Source organism: Nymphaea colorata, chromosome 11 (genome assembly GCF_008831285.2).
Source record: "Nymphaea colorata isolate Beijing-Zhang1983 chromosome 11, ASM883128v2, whole genome shotgun sequence".
Taxonomy (NCBI): Eukaryota; Viridiplantae; Streptophyta; class Magnoliopsida; order Nymphaeales; family Nymphaeaceae; genus Nymphaea; species Nymphaea colorata.
In genome coordinates this window covers 8,804,147-8,827,935 of record NC_045148.1, presented here as the reverse complement: position 1 = coordinate 8,827,935, position 23,789 = coordinate 8,804,147, and the positions used below count along the sequence as shown (strand labels likewise).

Sequence of the window (23,789 nt, the reverse complement as noted above, 5' to 3'; positions counted from 1 at the left end):
ACATGATTCATCGACATGGGTTTCAGGCTAAGGCTGTCGAAGACGTGTGTAAGGTTTTCAAGATGGAAGCCCGCAGATTCTCGCTCAAAAGAGTTCTAACATATCGAGTAAGTGATAAAGAATATTTCATCTCACCGCTTAAATGAGAACCGAATCCATCATGTGAGTTTATGTATGAGATCTTTTAAAATGGCCTAAAAGACTTTGGTGTTGAAGAAGGTCCAGAGTTCAAGACGCAGGGTGGGCTTTTTGGCGGGCATGATATGAGCTTGAGCTTCTCTTCCCATCCATAGTTTTCCAATGAAAAAATACTTTTTAGAAATGTTCTTTTTTTTTTTGGAAAAATCTATATCATATCCAAATTTATAATTTGAATCTGATTCTTAGATTAACATATTTTAAACCAAATCCAAAACCATATTATGGAGATTGAGTATAAAATATTTATTTAAAACTAACCCGAGTCTGATTTAGGCCAATATTTACTTAAATCTGAATCTAAATCGGAATGCGATGAGACATCATTTTTTTATATCTAAATCCAATCCGAATTCTTAATGTAATATGTTTCTTTTTTACCCAATTTTCTAAATGTGGTTTCAGTCAGAACAGTCAGAAATCAGATCTACATCAGACTTATGGAAAAAAATGAATTAATGCTTTGTTTTATTGAATCACCTTTTGCATATACGTTAGGTGGTTAAATGAAAAAAAAAGTAAACAAAGCCGCTTTCTGGTAAATCGGACAAAGTTGAGCGTGCATCCTGCAAAGTTTTCGTTTTTGAAATGTTGGTATAATGATAGGAAATCATGATCGTGCATAAAATATTCTGTTTCTTATCGTGATATCAATTGATTCGAGTTTCCTTTTTCACTCAACATTATTTTTCAATGACAGAAAATAAACCTCCAAACGTTTCTTGTTTTTGGATGAATAGGACTAGCCAACACAAAAGGTACTTTTTTACCATGTCCTCTTCTGTTTGTCCCTGGATGTCCAGTCCCATGAAACTCTCTCCATTCTTTTACTTTTAAACTCAGTTGCTTTTTTGAGACCTGAATTTTTAAATCAAAATTCGGATCCATAGAAGATCTGACATTTCCATGTAGTTATATCAGATTATCGTCGCCCATGTTTTACATTGGGTCAATTGAAGACTTTTTCACACATTGTTACTGTCTCATGAATCTACTTAAAAAATGCGACTGATTCGTGAAACACTGAAACAAATACTTCATGAATCTACTCTCATCTTTAAGACAGATTCATGAGACAGTAACAATGTGTTATTATTGTCAAAAAAATCCAAAGCCACCACAGAACCCTGAACTAAGATCTTAAATTTCCCAAAAGATCATAGATACACAGTTTTTTGTAACATAATGTGGATCTCAAATCCACACTTATGAAATCCGCTTTTTACTTTAGCAGTAAATTTCACCTCTCCTAGATTTGAAATGAGCATCGGATCTAAGACCTAAGGCTATCAAACACAACCTTACACTGCATACCGGCTCACTCAGTGGGTCTGACCGAACAGGTCGTGTTTTAGATGTTCTGGATCCGTTGACATCCTAACTGTGTCAGGCCAAATTGGTGCCGAGAAAGGTGAAAGCCCCACCAGATCTCCATGGACGATTTGGTCTGCCATCACCATCTTACAGAATCAAAGGGAGAGCCACAGGAGCATGGCCCTCCCTTTCACAGGAACATCTCCTTTCCAAGAATAAAATGAAAAGCCTGTTACTTCTGCACGCGTTTTCCTTAAGCAGAAGAGTCAATTTGGATATGAGATTTCAAAAAGGTTCCCCAGATATTCACATGGTTTGAACCAAAAAGCTCTTCACAGTTTACAAATGGCTCCAGCGCGCCTGCACCCACACACACACACATATGCATATATAATCATTGGTACATACAATCTAAGTTGGGTTTTGGACTTTCTTGGATGTTTTTTTATAGTGTTTCTAAATTCAACCCTACCAATATGCTTTATAAGGTCCGTCTAGTGGGCATCAACTTCTTAAATTGTTGGAACCTTGCATATATTTATCAAGTTTGCTTTTTCGTGACAAAGAAATGTTTGAAAGTCCAACAAACTTTGTTCACTCAATAAAATATATTTTCTTTTTATGAGGACGCAAAAATAAATCGTTTATTTATAATGTTAGCATACATATATATCACTATCCGATTAAATCAGAATAGCTAAAAGTTACAGTATATAAAGCACCGGAACAGATATATGGCTGTATGTGTGTGTGTGTTTATGAGTGAGTGAGTGAAAGAGAGAGAGAGAGAGAGAGAGAGAGATTTGGTTGCACCTTCTCGTTTGTTCTCAAGAAAAGCTAATTCTTGATGTCATTGCAGAGATATCTTTCGTAGAGCTATATCTACTTCAAGAAACTGCCAAGCAGACGCAAACAAAGCGTCAAGACAAACAAAAGGAGACGGATTGCAAGCAATAGATGAAACATCTTGATGATATTTGCCGATGCTCCTCTAAACAAACAAAGAATTCAGCCATCGGTTAGGTTGAGAAATGTTAAACAAACAAGCTAATTACCTACTTCCCTATCTGGCGAGGACTTAAGAGTTGGAATTTTAAGCTGAAGAAGGTCAAGAATTTAAAGGTAAGGATCTGTCTAACCCCTACTTACCTGAACTTGAGATTCACATAGTCACAAACAACGTTTTTTTTTAAACAAAAAAAAAAGTGATAAATAGGTTGGCTGTTTAAAACTTTTTAAAAAACGCATTTTTTTTTTGGGAAAAAAAGGCCAAAATAGTGTATTTTTCAGGTTTTTTTCTCTCTGTTTTTATTTTATTCTTTTTTTTCACGTTGTTTAATCCAAACTGCTTGTTTTCATTTTTTTTATTTTCATTTATAGCAAATTACGTTTGTGTTATTAATTTCTCACTTATTTTAATCTTATCTATTTTTAGTTATTTTTATGTTTTTAAAAATTTACTCTATTTCTCTCAAATTTCTCTCCTTTTTGAAGCTCACTGTGTCATACTCGAGAAAAACTTTGTCGTTTAAAACATGAGAAAGTTTTTTGTGACAGAGCTTGAGAACCAAAGTACAGTATTATTATCATATATTGGATGTTTCTAACCCCACTTGTATTTCAATAAAATGGGATATTTTCTAACTAAGTTGGAGTCAATTTAGGTGATTTTTTTTTTATTGAAGAACCATGATTCAGGTGCTCATATCCATTAGCATAGGTCAATTTATTGTTTGCCACGGCGAGCTTGCAAGAGGCAGCACGGAGACAAGGATAGATGTTGACGGCAATGACGTTATCTTCCTTCTAAACCACTAACCTTTGTCTCAATCTCCTAAGGTCAATACCAAACGCTAATGGGTCAATATGGGCTCGAACCCAGTTAACTAGAGAAGCCAAATACCAACATGTATTTAGAGTTCCAATTTGAGAATGTTGAACTGTATAAGTAGGATCTACGAGAAGACGTAAGCAATTGAAAAGGTATTGGCAGTTAGAGGTTGCAGGAGAGGCAGTTGTTCATGATCAGGTCTTCGTAGGGGTACATTGAAGAGCATAAATTAATAGACCTTTGCCACTTCAATAAAGAGGTTTGGTGAGTAATGCCGTGTCTGACGGTTCTTCTACGTAAGCTGATTAGTTTGTTTGTCGTGAGCAACAATCTACGTCAACTTTGTAGACCACATTTACTTTTAGGTGGAGGCCAGTTGACACTTTAAACCCCTGGCAACTTGACGTTTTAAACCCCTTCTTTCCCTCCCTCTTTCTCTCTCACATATATATGTGTGTATGTGAGATGAATACGTCCAAAGGAACCATAACATTATTCTTCACAATTACTAAAGAAGGCTCTTATTGGAAGGTTTCAAGTTTATTGTTCCGGAAGATCCCAGAAATTTAAAGAACTAGAATAGTAAGCTGAACATGGCAAAAAATTATTGGTAATTCATAATTTCCTGATATTTCATTTAGATCTACTTCGTTCATGAAACATTAAGCTTTTTAAGTATTACCAATTTCTGCAGGAGAGATGAGCAACATCTTTTTCAGGCGAGCAAGAGGGAATCCCACCGCCCGAGTGAGAGGCCGAAGCCCTCCCTCCTTCCCCTGCTCTTGGAGGGATGGGCAACATCTTTAATCTGGAGAGAAAGCAAGAAGGAAGATCAGTTGGCACTTGTTGGTGAATTCAAGCAAAGGTCATCACAGTAAGTCTGAGATCTAAACAGGGGATTTGAGTAAGAACAGGCAACCTACTTTTTTTTTCTCTCTGGCTTGCAATGTAATTTATAATGCATAAAATCACGCTTCATGAGTCTTAAACAGGAGTGAAGACATGGCATCAGAACTTATTACCCATCACACACAAACACATATACACAGAGACAGAGACAGAGACAGAGAAGGGAGAGGAGGGTGGAAAATTTTCCTGATCACTCATTTTACGGAAGATGCAACTTAAAATATTAAAGCTTCTGCTTAAGAGGCCAAGCAGCCCGATGTGCCTCTGCTGCGCTGCTGCGCAGGTTACTGAGAGATTGTACAAAGTAAGGTTGCACCACAAGGCACCTGCTAAAAATGAATACCCACGAGAACACTACCTGGCCTTTTTCAAATTTTCACAAGAATATTGAATAATTACAGTTAAAATATTTGTCAGATAAGGTAATCATGAATTTTTTGCCATAGATAAATCGCTAAATTCAACTGTTTTAAGTTTACCCAATCAAGATAGTCTACAGGAAACGGTGCTTGCAAACAAATAAATTTATTAAATAAACTTTAACACCCAAATTTTAGTTTAAGGTAGTTATTTTAGAAAATTCAAATTTCACAAGTCTTCTTGATAAAAGAACGTGCTTGACATGAAAGGAAGCTGATCCAAGTTCTTTTCATCTGTTATCGAATCATCAAATATGTAGGTAGCGCTTGGATGACACACTAAAAGAAATGGTTTTCTGAAAACTAGTTTCTAGAAAATTGGTTTTTTAGTCGTTCTGAAAAAAGTGGCTTATGTTTGTAGGTAATAAATCCAGAATAGAGTTTTTGGTGAATAACCTGAGGGTGATAGGTTATTCACTTCCTTTTAAAAAACAGCTTTTGCCAAAATAAGTTTTGGCAAAACTCTTCTTTAGTATTATTCAAACACTCCAGCCACGTACACGGTCCGGCCTCACACACGCAGCCCAACAAATTTCGCGTCCGCAGCTTATACGATCAATTATGAAGGTCCACCTTCACTGCGAACTCCTTTTAAGTTCCCACAGATTGATTACATTGAACAAACATCCTAATGCATCTTTGTGAAACCCATATACGGCTGCAGGTTCCAATATTGAGTATTCATATGACCATAAACAAGCTGAACTCAATACGTTGTGCTCAAGTTTGAGCCATGACTCATTTGAGATGCAATGAGTTCGACCTCCCTAGGAAGAGATAGAGCTATATAACCCGAGTCTGAAGATGACTTGCCTAAAAGATTGTTGCATGTGTCATGGGTCCACGGCAACCAAACAGCTTATAAATGAACCTGCAACAAGCCAAACCAAGAGAAGCAACAAATGGATTGACCAAACTGATCGTCCTACAGGCTACATGCGATGCATATATTCTAAAAACAAAAATATATAGGGTACATTAATTCTAACGCCACCCATGCTCACGATTGGAGGAAAGATTTTAGTCTGTCCATGTAACATGCACTCCAGTATTACTCTCCAAGTAAACTTCTGCTGGGCACTCAAGGATTACTCTCTCGAGATGCTTCAATCAAATGATTTAGCTTGCAGGATATTTTAGAAAGGTGAAAAGGCTATTGACAATCAAAATACACGCTGACATTAACTAGACAAAAGAACACAATCATACACCCCAACTTGCAATGAGAAGTAATGGAAAAGCTAGCTCAGAAAGGAAACTGGAATCTACACTTGAAAGAACTGTTTAAGACTGTAGCCACAAGCAGACAAGAGGATCAATGGAAAGGAAAGAGCAATATGCAAGATGGAGTTGACATTTCACTGGTCAATGCTTATTGGGAGAAGATGCTTTTGCCCTTCAATAAAGGTAGAAGGGACCTCCCCCCTTGCAGGGTTGCATCAGAAGATGCTTTTGCCCACACTCACATAGCAGGCAGACAGCTCTGAGTCGGCATCGCACAATCTGATTGTCACTTGTACTGCCCCTACTGCGGTACGTGAACCATGATGTTCACTCACAGACGGTCCAGTCAGATGACACAAACTCTAGAGAAATCTCATTGGAAATCTCAGAACTGGGAGAAGATTTGTTAGTATAAACAAGGGCACGGTTAGGGCCACTCCCACGAAAAAAGGGAAACTGTGTTCTTACCATGACAGATCGAGAAACACATCACATGAAAATGTCATATTAAACATATTTATCGCACGGAGTCCCAACATTCAGTAAGTGAAACCGGCCTCTTCATCATAGTTGACGTGTTCAAAACAGTTTCTATATTAGGTTCACATGACCATGACAATTCAGACTGTTTCTAAACCATGTCCATCTCAGGTTGTGAATTGATTCCACACAAACTTTTGCCGTCATTTGCATCATGACAAAGTCGATCTTACTAGAAGACTAAACTATGCCATAAACATCTGCAAGTTGCAAAACAAATTTTATGATGCTTTTGGATGGTACTAGCATGGAAAACCTTAAGATATCCTCCAAACTTGTCTGCTAGTAATAAAAAAATTAAGAAATACCAGGGGCTTCATAAGGACGATACCAAGAATTGTCTGTACAAGATCTGCGTTGAGAATTAAGGCTAGCAAGAGGCTAAAAACCCAAGAAGCTTGACAAAAATTAAAATATTGTACACGACCAAATACAATAAACTGAACATGAGGTAACAATTAGCTTTTGGAGAACCTCAGCATCTCAATCTTCATCTTTTTCAGGAGTTAGACCACAGTGCAGCAACATTTTCTACCAAAAATTAAAAAAAAAAAATTACAAGACAAATCATATTACAGAATCTAAACAAAGGAGGAAACAATGTATTAATTATCCAAAAGCTCCACACAGTCACACAGTTTCCAAAAAGAACTATTTGTTAATTAGATGGAATTCTTGTCATCCCAGAAAGAGGACAACTGAAATTTTGAGTGGTGAAACAAGAATCCTCAGGACCATACATAACACTACCACTATACCGGAGGTTTTGGAAGTTCCATATAGATCGAATCAACTTTGCCACCCTCTGTGTGTTTGTGTGTGTGTGTGTGTGTGTGTGTGTGTGTGTGTAGAGCGAGAGGGAGAGCTTACATTTACATGTACAAAAGAAGTTAAAATTGTATTAGAGTGTAAAGCATATATAAGATTTCAAACGCAAATAGCTGCACAGACAGCACAATCACACCTGACTTGACTTGGGTGTGATGGTCTGTGTGCTGCCTCCATATGAACAAGTATTACTTAACTAACTGGGCTGAAGTCCCCTCTGATTTCCCCACTTGAACTGCCTCAAAGTAAAGTTATTCCAGTCCCACCATAAAAGAAAGAAAGAAAGAAAAAAAAAATCCTTGAACCCAAGCAACAAATGCAACTACCAATGAATAAAAAAACAAAACCTTGTGTCCTTTGACCAATTTTAACATTCTTGCCGTCACTGAACTATCAAAATTTGCTAATTTGCTTCTGAACTCAAGCAATTGTGGACTTGAAATTGAATCATCAGATGCTCGTATCTTGCGACAAGCTAGTAGGGTATCTTAGTAGTAGCCAATAGCAGGTTTAATAAGTGAGTAGGGTCAGACCTGTTAGTTCTTAGGCAGACCCATTGCTGTAATCACCTATGTATATAAGGTTCAAGGTGAACCCTAGGCCCAAGTTTTCCTTAATCCTAAAGTAAGTGTGCTTGTGTGGCATATAATGCTGTGTTATCTTCCGCAGGTATGCAAAGGAAGGAGGAAGGTAGCGATCGTTGTTTGGTACCTACTACTTGGTCAGCTACACTAGCATTACATGCTGAACAAACAATTAACTGACTATATTTGCACAGGTGGTACTCATCAGTATTATGCAATCACTCCCCCATTATGTAGCCACAGCCCACAAGTTTATATGACCAATGGGGAATGAATGAATATTTCAATGGTCATGCAAGATATATAGGTAAATACAAAGTTCAAACATCTTAGATTCCATACTCATCAAATTCATCATATAATTTCATGTATCAAAAGAATTTTTCATGTGATTCATGTTTTCCATTTAAACCACTGCTCAAATTTTCTTGTTTACTTCAGGGTGTAGATGGTTTGCTTTTAATAAAAACAAAAACAATCTCCCTGATGAATTCGTAATATGCTAGTCACTACTTGTTAACTGAAGTGGAACCTAACTCTATGATACCTAGAATATTATAACAAAAAAAAAGGACATTTGCATAAATAAAGATACAAGTTTTAGTTTGGGTCTTCACACTGCATCCAATACATCTACTCAATATTGGTAAAGAAATCAATATTGAAAAGAATACCTGCATGAGGTTGTACTGCTCTCTCCCTATTAATTCATTTTCAGCTATCGAAAAATATGCCATGGGATAACGGCCAATATATGATGTATAACTGTCCCGCTGGATGTTCACAGCCCATTCACTGCAATAGGAAACTCAGATCACCTCAACAGCCAAGAAGAAAAAAAAAAGGAAAAAAGAGAAAAGTAAACACATGTTGTTCTTATGTCAGTGCAAGGATGAATTCACAATCTACTTAAATCTATATGGCCAGTTCCAACATAATTTGCTTGAAGGTGCTCAAGTTGAGAGTTGATGTTGAATCTATCACTGGCCTATCAAGACAACTGTCAATGTGGTAAATGACATGTAGGCGAACTACAAGAATCGGAAGAAAAGATAACTGAATGCAATTTTTATGTGCATGATTACAAGACGGTACTTGCTTAACTAATAAAAATTCCAGAGACAGACTCACGCTGATTTGCACTTGTCTTAGCTATTAATATGAATCTGAGAAAGAAGGGACATTGCATGAAAATTTTACATCAGCAATGTTTTGCTCTATAAGAACAGCCAGTAGAAGAAATATGAATTTCTAAAGATGTTTCGAAAAGCCTATTGCATACTATAGTACTACATATACAAAAGAAGGCAGAGCATGATTTGGTAAAGAGTCCCTATGTTCCCTATGAGGAGTTCCAAAATCCAGAAGGATAGCATCTCTTTAGAGCAGAGAACACATTTCCAAGATAAGATGTGATATGCTAGCTCCTTCTGAGGTGACCCTGCCAGAAAATATGTTAGCTCATTGCCATCACTAAATTCAAGATCATTGTTCTCTTTCAACTTTCTCAACAATAAAGTATGAAAATTGAGTATGGTCCTATGGTGTTCTAAATGAAAATTTGACATTCAAGACGACGTAAATCCTACCAGTAGAACCTTGTGTTCACAATTTAAAACAAGAAAACAAACAAATAAATAAGAACCACTTTAGCTGGGCATCTCATTTAAACCTCTCTAGGTCACAGATAGACCAGGTCCATGTTCGAGCTTTGAAACTCTTGGCTTGGATTAGACCAATACTGCTTATTAGCTGGCCAAACATTGAAACTAGGTCACAGTGACCACTTCAAACTGAATTTGTATTCTATGTACTTAGCTGATCAATGATTTAATCCCTTTGCATCCAATATTAAATTACTCAATGATGTTCAAAACACACTTTCCTAGTAAATGTTACCGTTTAGAACAGGATAATGTACATAAATTCTATTTGTAAAGTGAAGACTCTTGTCTTCACTAATATGTTTTCCTTCTCATGTACAGCTTAAGTATTTGATCCAACTATATGCAAGCATAAGTAGTCATCTCCTTCATTAGGCACCTATAGATCAATCCATTTCGAGCTACCAATTTCTTATTATAGACAGGAAGAGAAGGTTACCTTTATCATCCGAGGCAAACAAGAATGATAAAAACAAATGCTTGCATAATCTGTAATAAAGAGGGCATGATGGATCTAGAAAATCATGCACCAAAGCGGAAGGAAAAAACACATCATTTAGCTAATAGGCATCTATTCTTCAAGCCCAACGAATAGAGAATCCAAGCCGTTCAAATGGTAGAAACTCATTGGTAATGTATAAGGCGTGCTTATTTAGCATCTTAAACCAACAAGCAGCATATAAGATATAAATTGTTTATACGACTGAGCTAATGAATCAGTGAATCTATGAATCAACTGATGATATCAACTTCAGTCAAAGTCAAGTCAGACGTGCACAAGCATAGCTCATTGAACTTGATGTGTCTGTTGATTGAATTTGGTGAGTTGATGCATCGCTTACACCAGCACTAGCATCTGGTGAGGGTGCAACATGGCTGGGGCAATGTCCATGTGGCATAGACTTTTCTCAACAGATATTTGCACGCTAGCCTAGCCAACAATTTCTATGTGCTAATATTGGGTTCAGAAAAGAGATGTACCATCCAAATGATATGCATTTTTGAGTCTTAATGCTGTGTGCCTATAATATCAAAAGCTCATTGCAAATGATTATAATTTGTAAATAGCATTTCTTAAAGAAGCATGATTGTAATTCTTAAACTTGCAAAACGATGGCAATCATTGACCTTGTTATATATACATTTTTTTTAAAGAAAGCCTTATACCAAACAATAAAGCACATAAAAAACAACCCAAGATAAGGAGAAACTTCAAGACACCAAATGAATCAAACTTTAGCTAACAGACACGAAGTTGGAATCAGAGTTACCGACTCTGAATGTGGGAGCGAGAAACAACTAGGACGGTGGAAGCAGGAAACAACATCCTCAATGTTTTAGGAAAGGGAAACCAGATAACCACCTAGAAGCAAACCAGAAGCAAATCATTGGAACGAATCAGAAACAAACTGGAAGAGAAGAAGGAAGCAAATTAAAGCAACTAGGAAGCAAGCAGGACGCGAAAAATATAATTTGTCTTACTAGCACAGATCAAATGCTCAAGTGTCAAACTGCAAAGTTTTGTAAAGTTAAACATTTAAATATAACAAGGCCGGTTGCTTCCATTAAAAAAGGAAGCTCTTTTCCATTTCGAATGGAACATGCGTCCGTTAAATGAGAAGTCGTGCTTCTGGTTGCAAGGCTCGATTATTTTTTCTAAATAGTGTTGCTCACGACGCTTCACAAGCGCTTTCAAAGTGCGCGCTTTGCTTCCCATGCACAAAGGGCGCTTCCGGTAACACCCGGTTATCTCACTTTTGAAAGCTCAAAGTGAATATCATTTGGATAAGAAAACCCGTCCAGCAAAGCTTGGGTCAACTTGCTTATAAAGTAAACGTGTAAAACCATTGCTCCGCAAGCACACACATCAAACTTTTTCTAAACTATAGGATGACATGGAATACAACAAAGTAAATCTGTCATCACTAAACGAGTGTATATGAACCCAGGTGGTCAGACCTACTTTACAAGTTCGAAAACACAACTCGCCTCACTTTCCAACTCACACTAACCTTCACTTTTAAGACATAACAAATCCAGAAGCAATACAAAAACGAATGCCATAAGGACAATCCTACGCAAGAGCCTTTTGAATTGAGCATCTTCAGAGTATGAAATAAACGCTAGTCTACACCGTATAAATAATATAAGCAATTTTACGACTCAAATACCATAGAAAACCCTTAAAATCAGCTCGCACATAATTTATTCAGAAAGAAACGTAGAAAACCCCCAAAAATCTGCAAGGAAAAGGTAGAAATGCTATTCTATATCGACCAACAACAAAAAATGAGCAAAATAGAACAAAGCCGAGAGAGGTAGGGAAGAGAGAGAGGGAGAGAGAGAGAACCTGGAGGAGGACGCAATGAAGTATGCCGTCTCGACTGGAAATGCTAGTGCGAAGTCGGCGGCGCCGGGACGGGACGAACGGAAAACCGACGCGTCGAAGCGGCAGATTTTATAGCTTGGGCCTGTCAACGGTAATCGGTTAACCGGGTCGCACCCATAACATAAAACCCGATTATTATATCAGTCTACATCTGGTCTGCGATGTTTGAAACCAGACCCGGATCTGAACCCAGCGTTGATGAATGATGACATCTAATTTAGGGGGCGTTTGGTTGGCAGGAAAAGCACTGTTCAACAGGAAAAAAAATTCAAATTTTTAAAGCGTTTCCATTTCATCAAACATGGAAAAAAATTTGAACCGTTGGAGATGATTCTGAAAAAATATTTCTGAAAAAATTTCTCCAGCCAAAGGGGTGGAGAAATTTTTCCAAAAATTGTTTTGTGACCGTTGGAGGAGGAAATTTTTTCTCCCTCCTCCCTCCTTCTCTTCTTCCTCCTTCTTCCTCACCATTCCCATCAAACAAAGAAATTTTTTTCTAGAAAAATAATTCCTCCATAACAAACACAAACTGGTTTTGGAAAAACGGAAAAATTTTTCCATTTCTTCAATTCCAGAAATTTTTTTCTAGAAATTTTTTCTAGAAATTTTTTTCCAGAAACTTTTTTCTGACCATCAAACGGCCCCTTAAAGAAAATGTAGTCCACTGCATTGATCGCGAGAGCCGTCTGATGGCTTTAGTGTCTTAGACTGCACGTTATATATATATATATATTATCTTCATTTTCATTGTTCATTTTGACTTACATTAAAACTTAAGCATAATATAATATACCCTTTAGCTTGAGTATCATACTTTTACCTTTGATGGTTTAAGAAAGTAACATCCATAAATACATTGAATAGTTGTTTAATTTTTATTTTTAAAAAGATAACTGTTAAGTACTTCCAATACTTCTTTTTCTACTATTTATAAATAACTATAAAAAATGATAATTCTCATATTTTACAGCCAATATTTTGTTAAAATATTTTATCTAAAATAAAATATTTAACTTTGTTGATAAATTCATCATATTTGAAATAAGTTTCATTAAGGTAATCACGTGTGAGAATCGTAAAGAAGTATGATATTTACCATGAGCTAATACCCTTTTTTTGTGAAATGTATTCTCATTTTATCACGTAAGTAAACAAAAGGGCATTTTGAATTTGTGTAACAATAAATGACACTCGCAGTTCTTGCGACAGCTGTCTCATTTCGAAACTTTATTAATAAAAATATTTTTGATTAAGATTTGCTTTGTTGATGTTCTTTTGAGTAAGTGAGAGATTACAACTCACGAACGCCTGTAAGCATTTTCTTGTTTTTTGTTTTTGTTTTTAGTTTCATAAAATTAGAATTTGTTTCTGGTTTTATAAAAATTAGAATAAGATAAAAAAAAAAAGAGATTTGATGTAAAAGAAAATCCACAGAAACCGGTGGAAGCGAGGTCCGCTTTTTTTTTCTTTTTTTTTCCCCAAGATTTATTTTAAAGGTATTAATATTTTTTGCACCAGCTTCTGTTTCAATTTGTTTGCATTAGGGGCACCTCCGCAATTTTCTTTTGAAATATTGACGAACTTATCCCGATATTTTCCCTCGTGAAGATTTCCCCACGAATACGAGATTAAGCAATCCCGCCATCAACGCCCGCGCGAAAATCACCCGGCACCACCTTCGTTTCTCTGAGCAGTCGCCGGAAATGGATCTCCTCTGCAAAGTCTCCGGCCATCTGTTACAGGAAGAGGATAAGTCGGTGCAAGCTTTTTGGTCTCTGAGGTACACCGTCCAACCTAGAGCTCAGGCTCCGGGGATCGTCCCTTCGTCTGGTTTCGTGTTCTCTTCCTTTCTTCTCTTTTTCGGTCTTCCAATTGTTTGTGATTTTTCGTGTTGCCTTCTGGATTTTGATCAAGTCAGATATTTTTCCTCTCTCTCCCTCTCTCTCTCATGTTTCGGAAATTAGCTTTTGCTTCTTCATTGTGCTGTGGGTTTCGGTTGTCGTGGTTGATGGCATCAAAAGAGACGGTACAAACATTTCATTCGCATATGGCTGATCGATGCTTAATTTATTCCAGGTCTGTGCATTAACATCTGACCTGAATTAGTACATAACTGTTCAATCTTTTTCACCTTCTCGTCACGACACTATTTCTTTTCATTAGGCTACCTTGATGGATTGACATAAAAAGTTAAGTGTTGAATTCTCCCGTCTGAGCGTATTGAACATCTTAATTTGTGTAGAATCAGATTTTGCGACACTAATCTTTACAATCTGGTTATATTTAAGATAGGACAATCATACACATTCCTTTAACCTTCGTTCATCAATTTGACCAGTCTATCCGTCTCTTTTCCCGAGTCATTGGGTTACGACAGTAGGCTATTCCGTGGATGAGATTAAGGAAGCGTGTAGAAAGATTGTGCTTATGTGTACTATTATTTGAAATGAGATGAAGGAATTGAGTAGAAAATGTGCATTGTGGTGTTAATTCGTTCCAGTGGCAGCGCCAGATATATTTGGCAGAGGGGCACTCACAATATACATACAAATGTTTGAGGGGCATTTTATATATAAGTATAAAAAAATTAGGGTCAACCAATATGTAAACAAAGGATTTAACAAGGTTAAAAGCTGTTTATGTTTTCTTAAAGAACATTGCTAGCAGAGATCTTCTTATGGAGTAATGCTACTTTGTAATTAGATTTCCAGCTATAGTGGAAAGTTAGAAAGTCCGTCAGTCATATATGACATGTTGCCTGGTTCTTTTAGGGGATAAAATCAATTGGCGTGTGAAGCATTTAAATGTTCCATCTAACGCATGGTAAAGGAGGAAAAGTTTGGTTTATTTCGTTAGCAACTAACGCAAATTGGGTGCTATCTTAACCCACACAAGACAGGTTCATGATGATATTTTGTGCCTTCACCATCCTACATGTGGATCTCAAATTGTCCTTGCCCAGCAGTAACAAGAGACTACACTATTATATCCCAATCTCATGCTCATGCCGCACTTGAATTTCAAGCATTTCCCCCCTCATATAGTTGAGATGTATGAGACTATTAGTCCACACTAAGGAAGGCCATCTCCTGCTTGAGGCAATATTTTCTCCAACCTCCTCTGCACCCACTGTCCTTGGCTAGTTGTGGAAGCAAAACAGTATCGTCAAGGGCATCTTCTGTCCCTTGATGCAATAACTGCTTTGCGTCTGTCTTAAGAACTCTCATTGTGTGTGCACTTGTTTCATTCATCAGGCCTTAGCATGGCAGCGACATCCCATGAGTGCAGCTGCAGGGTGCAGGATAGCCATTTTTTAAAAAGGCTTTGACGTGGTTGTGGCCTGTGGGGTGTGTGTGTGTGTGTGTGTCAACATATGTATACACACACATACTTCTGCTACAGGTTTTTCATCTTTGTTGCTCAGGCAAAAGTTCTATATCTTGGTGAGAAAAGAAGTGCAGAATTCTGCTCATCCTACCATCTGAGAAAAATGAAAAAACAATACTTTATATGCACAAATGGGCATTTTTCTTCCATTTACCCTTAACTGTGGAAAAAGGGGGGCCTGCAAATTGCTGCTTACAACATGTACAGCCCATTTTACTTGTGATTTAACAGTAGGATCGGTGAATCTAAATTTCTCCCTTGTGCTTCTTCTAATGAATGAATGATTTTAGTCATAACAATCTGGAGGTAATTTAAGGTTACCCAGTCATTCTGGTGAACATTTCTTAAAACAGATAATGGTGCTTTGGTTGTCATCTAACACTTATCAACTCTGAATCACCACAGGTGAAACTTTTAAAGACAGTTTATTGTTAAAATATACTGCCAAGTTGCCAACCATGTCTAAATTGCTGCACTTACAGGTCTCATTTTGGTTGGGCTTTAATTTTCCATTTATTTTTCTAAGGACTATATTAATAATAATTAAATTATATGTTTCCTTAGTTTCTAAATCCAGTTTGTGTTTAAATGGTCATTCCAACTAGTGTATGTGATTGTTATTCATTATTTCTTTCTCTAATATAATGAAAAATTATGGTTTGATGTCATGATGAGGCTGCACTGTTGGTTGATGAGAACAGTTGAGGTAATCGTGATACGGTTTTGGACTGAAAAAGGACCAGTTAGAAGTAAAAACTTACAATGAAAGGCATGCCGAGTTGGAATATTGAACATCTAATCATCATTTGAAATAGTGGCATCACTTGCCTTTTTTGACGGTCAAGATCTTATGCTGGGCTTAAGCTCCTTATGTTGGTACAAGGCCAAATATAACACCAACGTAATGGATGAAAGAAGTGTTTGAAACTAGTGTTGGGGGTAATGGTGCATAATATATGCTTCATCACTTTACATAATGTAACTTTTAGGAAAAGTTACTATTTTGAGATGTGTAATAATTGATGAACAAAAATCTGAATACTCATCATCATCATATTCATTTTCATCCTTTGCTTCAAAATCAACATTCTTCCAACATATTTAGGGTTTCTCATCATCAACTTTCTCTATTTCCTCAACGTTGGACTATTCAAGGTATTCGTCTTGGGACATGGTATCTGGTTCTTCTTCAAACACGAATCCAGTACGTCAAAGTGCTCGAAGCTGAGAGGGTCAACTTGCTTTCTATGCCTGCTTGTTGAAGTTTTGTCTAATTGCCTAAAATAAATAAGGGAAAATTTGCTAATATATATTTTAAAATAAGTGTATAGTAATGGTCAACTTATAAAACTAGTCTACAATAGCTTATTACCTTTGTCTCAATTGCATATTATATCAAACATGAACAAGGTCATTCAGCCTTTTATATTCTAGTCTATTTCTCTCTTTAGTGTGGATTTGTTGGAGAATCCTCCAATTGTTTTCACATTCACTTGCACTGCACATTTGATTGAAGATTTCAATTGCAAAGCCTTTGAAATTTGGCAGTCACTTCCAAACCAATTTCACTACATATCTAAATACAAATGAAACATTATGAAAAAAAGTATAAATTTACTACATTATAATTATGAGGGATGAAATTCCATCTCATGATGAATGACACCTTATGTGTCAATTTCAATGGCATATCTGAATGCAGTCTAATAAAATCTTATTCACTTCTATGTCCATTTAAGACATTGCAGAATAATTCAATGCGGAGTTTAAGTATCATGTTGTTGCATGAAGGGCATAATGAAGTTGCCCGGTCTACTTATCATGGACAATCCTTCGTACGGGCATATCCATTTCTTCTTTTCTTTGAGGTGGCTTTTGATACATTTTTGCTTTGTCTATAACTTCATAAGGGTACTCCAAGGCTGTCAATCAATCTTAAACTTTAACTAAGAGTATGCTGATTTTCAATAATTTGAGACATGATTCCCAACATTGACTGTTGAATACAATATATACAATTTCCATTGACCTGCTCTTATGAGTTATGAGCATGTGGAAACACAACTTGTTCATCACCTAATAACATCTATCTCAAAGCATTTCTCTGTTTCATTTTATTCTGTACATTCAAAATATTTGTGGCGAAATATAGTTTATATAGATTTAGATCAGTTCAACTTAAGCATGACTGTGAATGTATTTTGTGGTATGTTGACATTATTCAACAGTTGATCTCATCTCATCCATCTAGCCAAGATCTCCAAGCATAAGGTGATGAAATGAGTAGAACGTGGAGTAAAAAAGAACGACCCATAGTTTGAAGCCAACATTCTACCTGCAGCTCTGTAATTTGCTGCAGCCAATTCTACCTGCAGCTTTGTAGTTTGCTGCATTATCTGTGATGATCTGCACAACATTTTCAAGTTTACATCTTTGACAACATCATGAAAACATGAAAGGAAACATCAGTAGTTTTTGTAGTATTTGACAAATCATTAATTTAAAAACATAATGCTTTTAGGACAATATATGAAAATTTTTATCAATGTTCTTGTCCCCATAATCCCATATCCATCCATCAATCTGCCATACCACTATACCCTTTTCCTCTCCAACTCAATCCTAATTCACCACATGCTCTTACTTCTTTAATGTTTGCATCAAGAATTTTTCTCTCAGGTGATGATAAAAGGGCATTATCTGCTGTACCTGTGAATGAATTAAATTTGATGCATTAAATAGCAAACATGTATCATAAATGATAGAACCATCTCTTTCTGCACTATTTGCCTGTTCTACCAAATGTTTGAGAGTCATAGACTCATAACTGTCCTAACATCAGGTTGAGAACCTTGAGTGGTATGAGAAGGGAAAGGAACTTCTAATAGAGGCAGAAGCACTTGTCCTTTCACTGGTTGCTTTATTATAAGACCTACGACTTATTCCCTTTTTTCTTTTTGTGCCAGTTACTTCCTACACACCACCACTTTTCCTTTTCCTCTTGAACTAACCACACCTAAGTCACATGTGTGTTTGTATGGGCATGGGTAGGTAACTGCAGCTACAAACAGAACAAATCTTAACAGTGTGGGCACAGGGTATGACAAAGCATACACATGCAATACACACACACACACATATACATATATGAAAGTTAAAGTTAGCTAGTTGCCAGATGACTAAATATTTAAAACCTGGTCTAAAAGCACCATAAACTGTCAGTAAAGAAACCATAAGCTATTGCTGCACCATAAATCATTCCTATTTCTCTTGTAACATGGTGCTTTGAGTGACAATATATATATCTGACCCTTATATACTAGACTTCAATGGATATCATCTGAATCATTGATTAGAAGGAGATCATATGGTAGAGATTAAGTTGCAAATATAGAAGCTAAGTTGTTTTCAAGAGTCGGAAATGCCCTTCAAAGGAGACGGGTTTTCGTTTAAAGGCATTTTAGAATCTTGAAAAAATAGCTTGACTTTTCTATATTTATAACTTTATCTCTATCATTTGATCGTTTGGAATTGATGATCGAGATGATTCCCATCAAGTCTGGCATATGAGGGTCTAATAGCTATATATATATATATATATAGGAAAATTGAATGGTGAGTTTGGTTTCTTATAGTCACCCAGCCATCTAAACAAGACCGTCTGATCCAGCATGATGGATGATTAAGAGAAAAACAAAGAGAAAAAGGTGATGGACATTTTCGTCATCTAGTATTATTTTCCAACTTTTTCTCCATGTTTTTCTTTCAACCATCCATTTGCATCAGATGGATTGCCTTGATTAGAAACTTAGATGGCTAGGTAATTCTGGATAGCCAGAGTCACCATTTACTCACTCATATATATATATGTATCTGTCTATGTATATATGCTTGTATGTATGTGTATATATATATAGATATATATACACACACACACACACACATATATATATATATATGTGTGTGTGTCTGTCTATGTATATATGCTTGTATGTATGTGTATATATATAGATACACACACACACACACACACACACACATATATATATATATATATGTATGTGTGCATGTATATATGCTTGTAATGTATGTATATAGATAAATAGAGAGAGAGAGAGAAGCCAAGGAAGTCTCTCTATCTTTCTCATCCAATGCACTCTCTTTTGTATTCGATGAGGAGAGCTAATGAGAGTTATCATGGTGTGCCATAGAATTACTTGTGTTTTCTTAGCTATTCTTCCATTGAAGCCATTAAAAATAAATAAATCTGCCAGTATACGTATTTCCTTTGTTGTCTGACCAATAAAATGGGGTGGAATAGCATCTTGACCCCTATCCTCTCAGTTTTCTATTTAGATAGGAAAGGGAAACATCCTTTCATGTGGAAAAGAAAGAGGCACGACCAATTAACAAGTATCGAAGGAGTGTAATTGTTGTTGTCAGTTTGAGTGTCAGCATTTCACACTTGCAAAAATGTCCTAAATGTGTCCATGTAACACAATGAAAATATGAAAACCACCATATAAATTAGCTGGAAATATTTGTAGTTATCCCTTATAAATTGGAGAAAATAAATGAAATAATATTTGGTTATTTAGACAAACAAGTGCATTTCCTTTAGCACACTGCGAGTGCAGAAAACTGTTGACTATCCTAAAGATGCTTAATTTCATTACGGCATGGTTGGCCTCTAAATGAAGTTGCTCAGACATTGTCCTTGATCTTGAGTTGGTCTTCCTGCTCAGCCAGATTCTAACTCTAAATAAAGGATGAAGTTAATATCAACTTTTTTTAGGGAGTGGAACTCTGGATTAGTCTCTTAATGAAGCTGATTTTTGGTTTATTTCCATATTTTGCCATTTTCATTGCTGTTATCTCTCCTGATTTGCAAACATATGCTTGTACACAAGGAGTGAATTTGAAAACCGGAACTCTGGGATCTACCAATGCGCTCTTTTGCATGCTCTTCTTGCTATCTTTTTTCTTTTTTTTGCCTTGTGTTTCTCAACCAGTTCTATGTGAAACATAGAGGACATGTATTCACACAATATCTGAAGCATTGCTTACTACTTGACATTAAGAATGTGTAGCGTGTACAAGCTATAAAGAAAGGGTATGCGACATATGCCTCCAATAGAAAGTAACTGTGTATTTGGGAGTCATCCCGAGCAATCTTGATACATTTTTTTATTGTTTAACATGAAGATAAGATGCTAGTTGGCGGAGTTTCCTTTTTTAGAGAATGCCAATTGTCAATATTGGGGCTATTAAAATAAAAGATTTTGTTTTCCAGTTGTTAGTATTGGTCGTATTAAATAAAATATATGGTTTTATTATGATAAAGAATTTCAATCAATGTGATTATTGTATAGCTGTCATTTTTTGTGGTTTAGTTTATACTTTAAAGCCCAATTGAGATTTAGGAATGACTAGAAAGTTCACTGCTTTGTACACTAGTTGAAAGTAAAATTTATTAAAAAAGAATAAAGTTATTATAGGTGAAACATTAAGCTAATAAAGTTATATGATATGATTATAAGAATGTATAGACTATTGCAAAGATTTTGAGGCAATCAGATGGTCCCTTAGTAAAATTTTTATTTGTTCCATTATTGGATCTAGGAGTTTGTGGGACAACTGTCTTTTTATGTGACATGTTTATGTGAAATCATATGCATCTATCCATCGGGTTTTACGTTGGGAACCTAATGCATATTATGTTGTGATTATCCTATCCAGCAATCTATTCTATTTGGAAAAGGTGTGAAAAGCACAGAGTAGCTGGTCTTATACTAAGTGTAGCTTCTATTTGGATGGTGGTGTTCTGGATTTCCTTTCTAGTAGTTACATTTATTTCTTGTCTCTTGCACTGTTGAGCGTTTGTACAGCAGGTTTATGCCAATGCCTTTAGCTTAGTCCCTTTTCTCCTGTTTGGAAACTGAAATTTTAGATTGGATGAGTCGTCCAACTTGTGCAAACATGAAGACATAGAAAGCATTAATTAACGTATTTCTAACCAGGTGAAGATTCTAGATGCAATTCGGTTGGAACTTTATGATAGACGTACTTTAATAGTTATGTCTTCTATTCTTAACTCACTGGACATTGTATGTGCAAAAATGCTTAGATCTTTTGTATCATCCTGTCATGCCTCAGAATTATGCCACCATAGACCAGGAAAACTTCTCATCTTTTAGCATGTCTTTCTCCCTAGCGGCTTCATAACCATTATAGTTATTCCTGAGTGGTCTGCATTGTTTTCTGTAGAAGCTAATTGAGGCTAATATGTTAGAATTACTTAGAAATGTGGAGATACACTTTTGCCCTTTATTTTTTAAGACAACATTTTAGTAAATCTTCTGAAGATAATACCAGGCCATGTGATTATATTCAATAAAGGGGAGAGCAGCATCTGTATCATTGTAAAACACAACAATTCATCAGCATTGGAAGTAAGATGATGCAAGTCATTACCTTCTTCTGTTACTGGGTTGAGATATTCTTTGGGCTAATATTGTTGTTGGATGCTCATGTTCTTTTGTGAATTTATGGCAACCTTGATTGTTCTTCAGCAGAATATATGCATAAGTCTGGAAGAAAACTATTATGTATTGATGTGGTTATCATTGTCTTCTTCCTTGCTTAGGCATGGGAATTTTGGACAAATATGTAGAGAATTACTGGTTTTTCACTAGGACTATTACTTCTAGAATTTTATATCTTTTTTTTACCTTTCTTGATAAAGATGGGCCTACATGCTAGGATCTTTTCAATCATCTTCTTTTAGTGAAGTCTACTACCTCATGCTATGCTACTCAAGCACATAGATATTCTGCATGTGCACGTGAAGAGAGAGAGAGAGAGAGAGAGAGAGATTAGTAACTGCAACCACATGGTTCCTTTCTGCATAGGGTGGCAGTTAGTACTTGGCTTCTCCATGCGTGGGAACCCTTGATTGTCTTGTAGCTTTATGCATTGGCTGGAAATTAGTATTCGTCTCCTCCATGCCTGGGATAGAATCTAGAACAAACCCTTGATTGTCTTGTAGCGTTATGCATTGGCTGGAAATTAGTACTGGGCTTCTCCATGCCTGGGATAGAATCTAGAACAAACCCTTGATTGTCTTGTAGCTTTACGATAAGAAATCTGCTAACATGTAAATGTGGGTCTACATACATAAAAGTCACTTGTTGATGTTGTTTGTACTTGTATTTGTTGCTGTTGATTGCTTGGACCAACAGTGCCTAAATTCTGATGGTCCTGGCATCCATTGCCTGTGTAGGGTCATGCAAAGCATGTCTACCCGTGCATGTGCATTTCGACTGTCAGTGCCACAGGCTTCTGTATGATATCACTAGAATGTATCTGGCTATTCTTGTACAAATCTTTGGCCACGTTAGCGTCCTTCATGGTCAAAACTTGCTCTTATTCATCAGTGAAAACGGTTCACTGTGCTGCTGCATTTATCTGGTATGGTACATCTCAATGAATGAAATACTGGTCATTAAGGCCTGAAAAGGCTGTACCATTGGGTCGTCAGTCACTAGGATTAATGAATAGATATATTTGCTGTTTATGTAACCAACATGTAGAGGATAGACTAGAGATGTCAAAATCCAAGATCCCGTTATTGTGAGAACTTGCACCAAATAATATAAATAATCTCTTTCTCAAGCATCACTCAGAAGACTTATGTGAGAACAGCAAACAGTATTATTCAAGATACATTGCCCCGTATCTGTTAATGCGAGTATTGGGCTAAAGCAACTTGAGCGTGAAACTTCACTAGGGAATGTGCCAATCGATGGAATCATCTTCTAAAACATGCTTTTTACATTCACTTCCAGTGCGTTTGATTTCACGTGATCCTTAAACTAAGCTTCTTGTTTTTTACTTTAATTCAAAGAAAACATCTGCAAGTGCATGCCTATGGCTATGTGCATCTTTAATCACTGAGACATAGCTTCCTAACGGTCAGTGGTGAGAATCCAATGTTGACAGGAGTGGAAGGTTCTTGGAGAAAGAATGACAATCTTCTGGTACGGTTTGTCTATAATATAGTCAATATAAAATGTTCACATGAGATATGCCCAGAAAATATGAAATTTATTATCCACAACATTTTCACACGTACTGAACAGGTGAAAAATGTTGATATGGGATGAACTGAACTTATTTCGACTATGAAAGGATAAAAAATGCAAACTTTTTCACATGCTTAAAAAAATCTATGATCAATGGATTTGCTTCTTACTTCTCAGAGTACGGATGAACAAGTATAAACGGCTGATATGGGATAATAGAACTCGTTTTGACAGTGAAAGGAGACTGATTTTCACTTGCTTGGAAAATTCTGTAATCAATTGAGTTGCTTCTCAGAGTTATATTGTTCTTTAGTCCACTTGTTCAAATGTTCCACCAGACCCTCAAGTAAAAGAAAAGCAAGCTGGTCTAATTGAGTCCCCATATCGATTATCTTCCAACAGTGTCCACTTGTCTGTT

The 23,789-nt window shown here is 36.3% G+C and overlaps 1 protein-coding gene across 1 annotated transcript; it reads right to left on the bottom strand.

Annotated features, from left to right (window-relative positions):
* Positions 1-6,678: 6,678 nt before the first annotated feature.
* LOC116264542 (uncharacterized) lies at positions 6,679-13,633 on the bottom strand. Its single transcript, XM_050080351.1, has 4 exons — positions 13,567-13,633; positions 11,862-11,982; positions 8,522-8,642; positions 6,679-6,966 (listed from the first exon to the last, which is right to left on the bottom strand). The coding sequence occupies exons 1-4, from the start codon at positions 13,631-13,633 to the stop codon at positions 6,919-6,921; spliced, it is 357 nt and encodes a 118-aa protein (XP_049936308.1). The 3' UTR covers positions 6,679-6,918.
* Between the last annotated feature and the right edge of the window lie 10,156 nt (positions 13,634-23,789).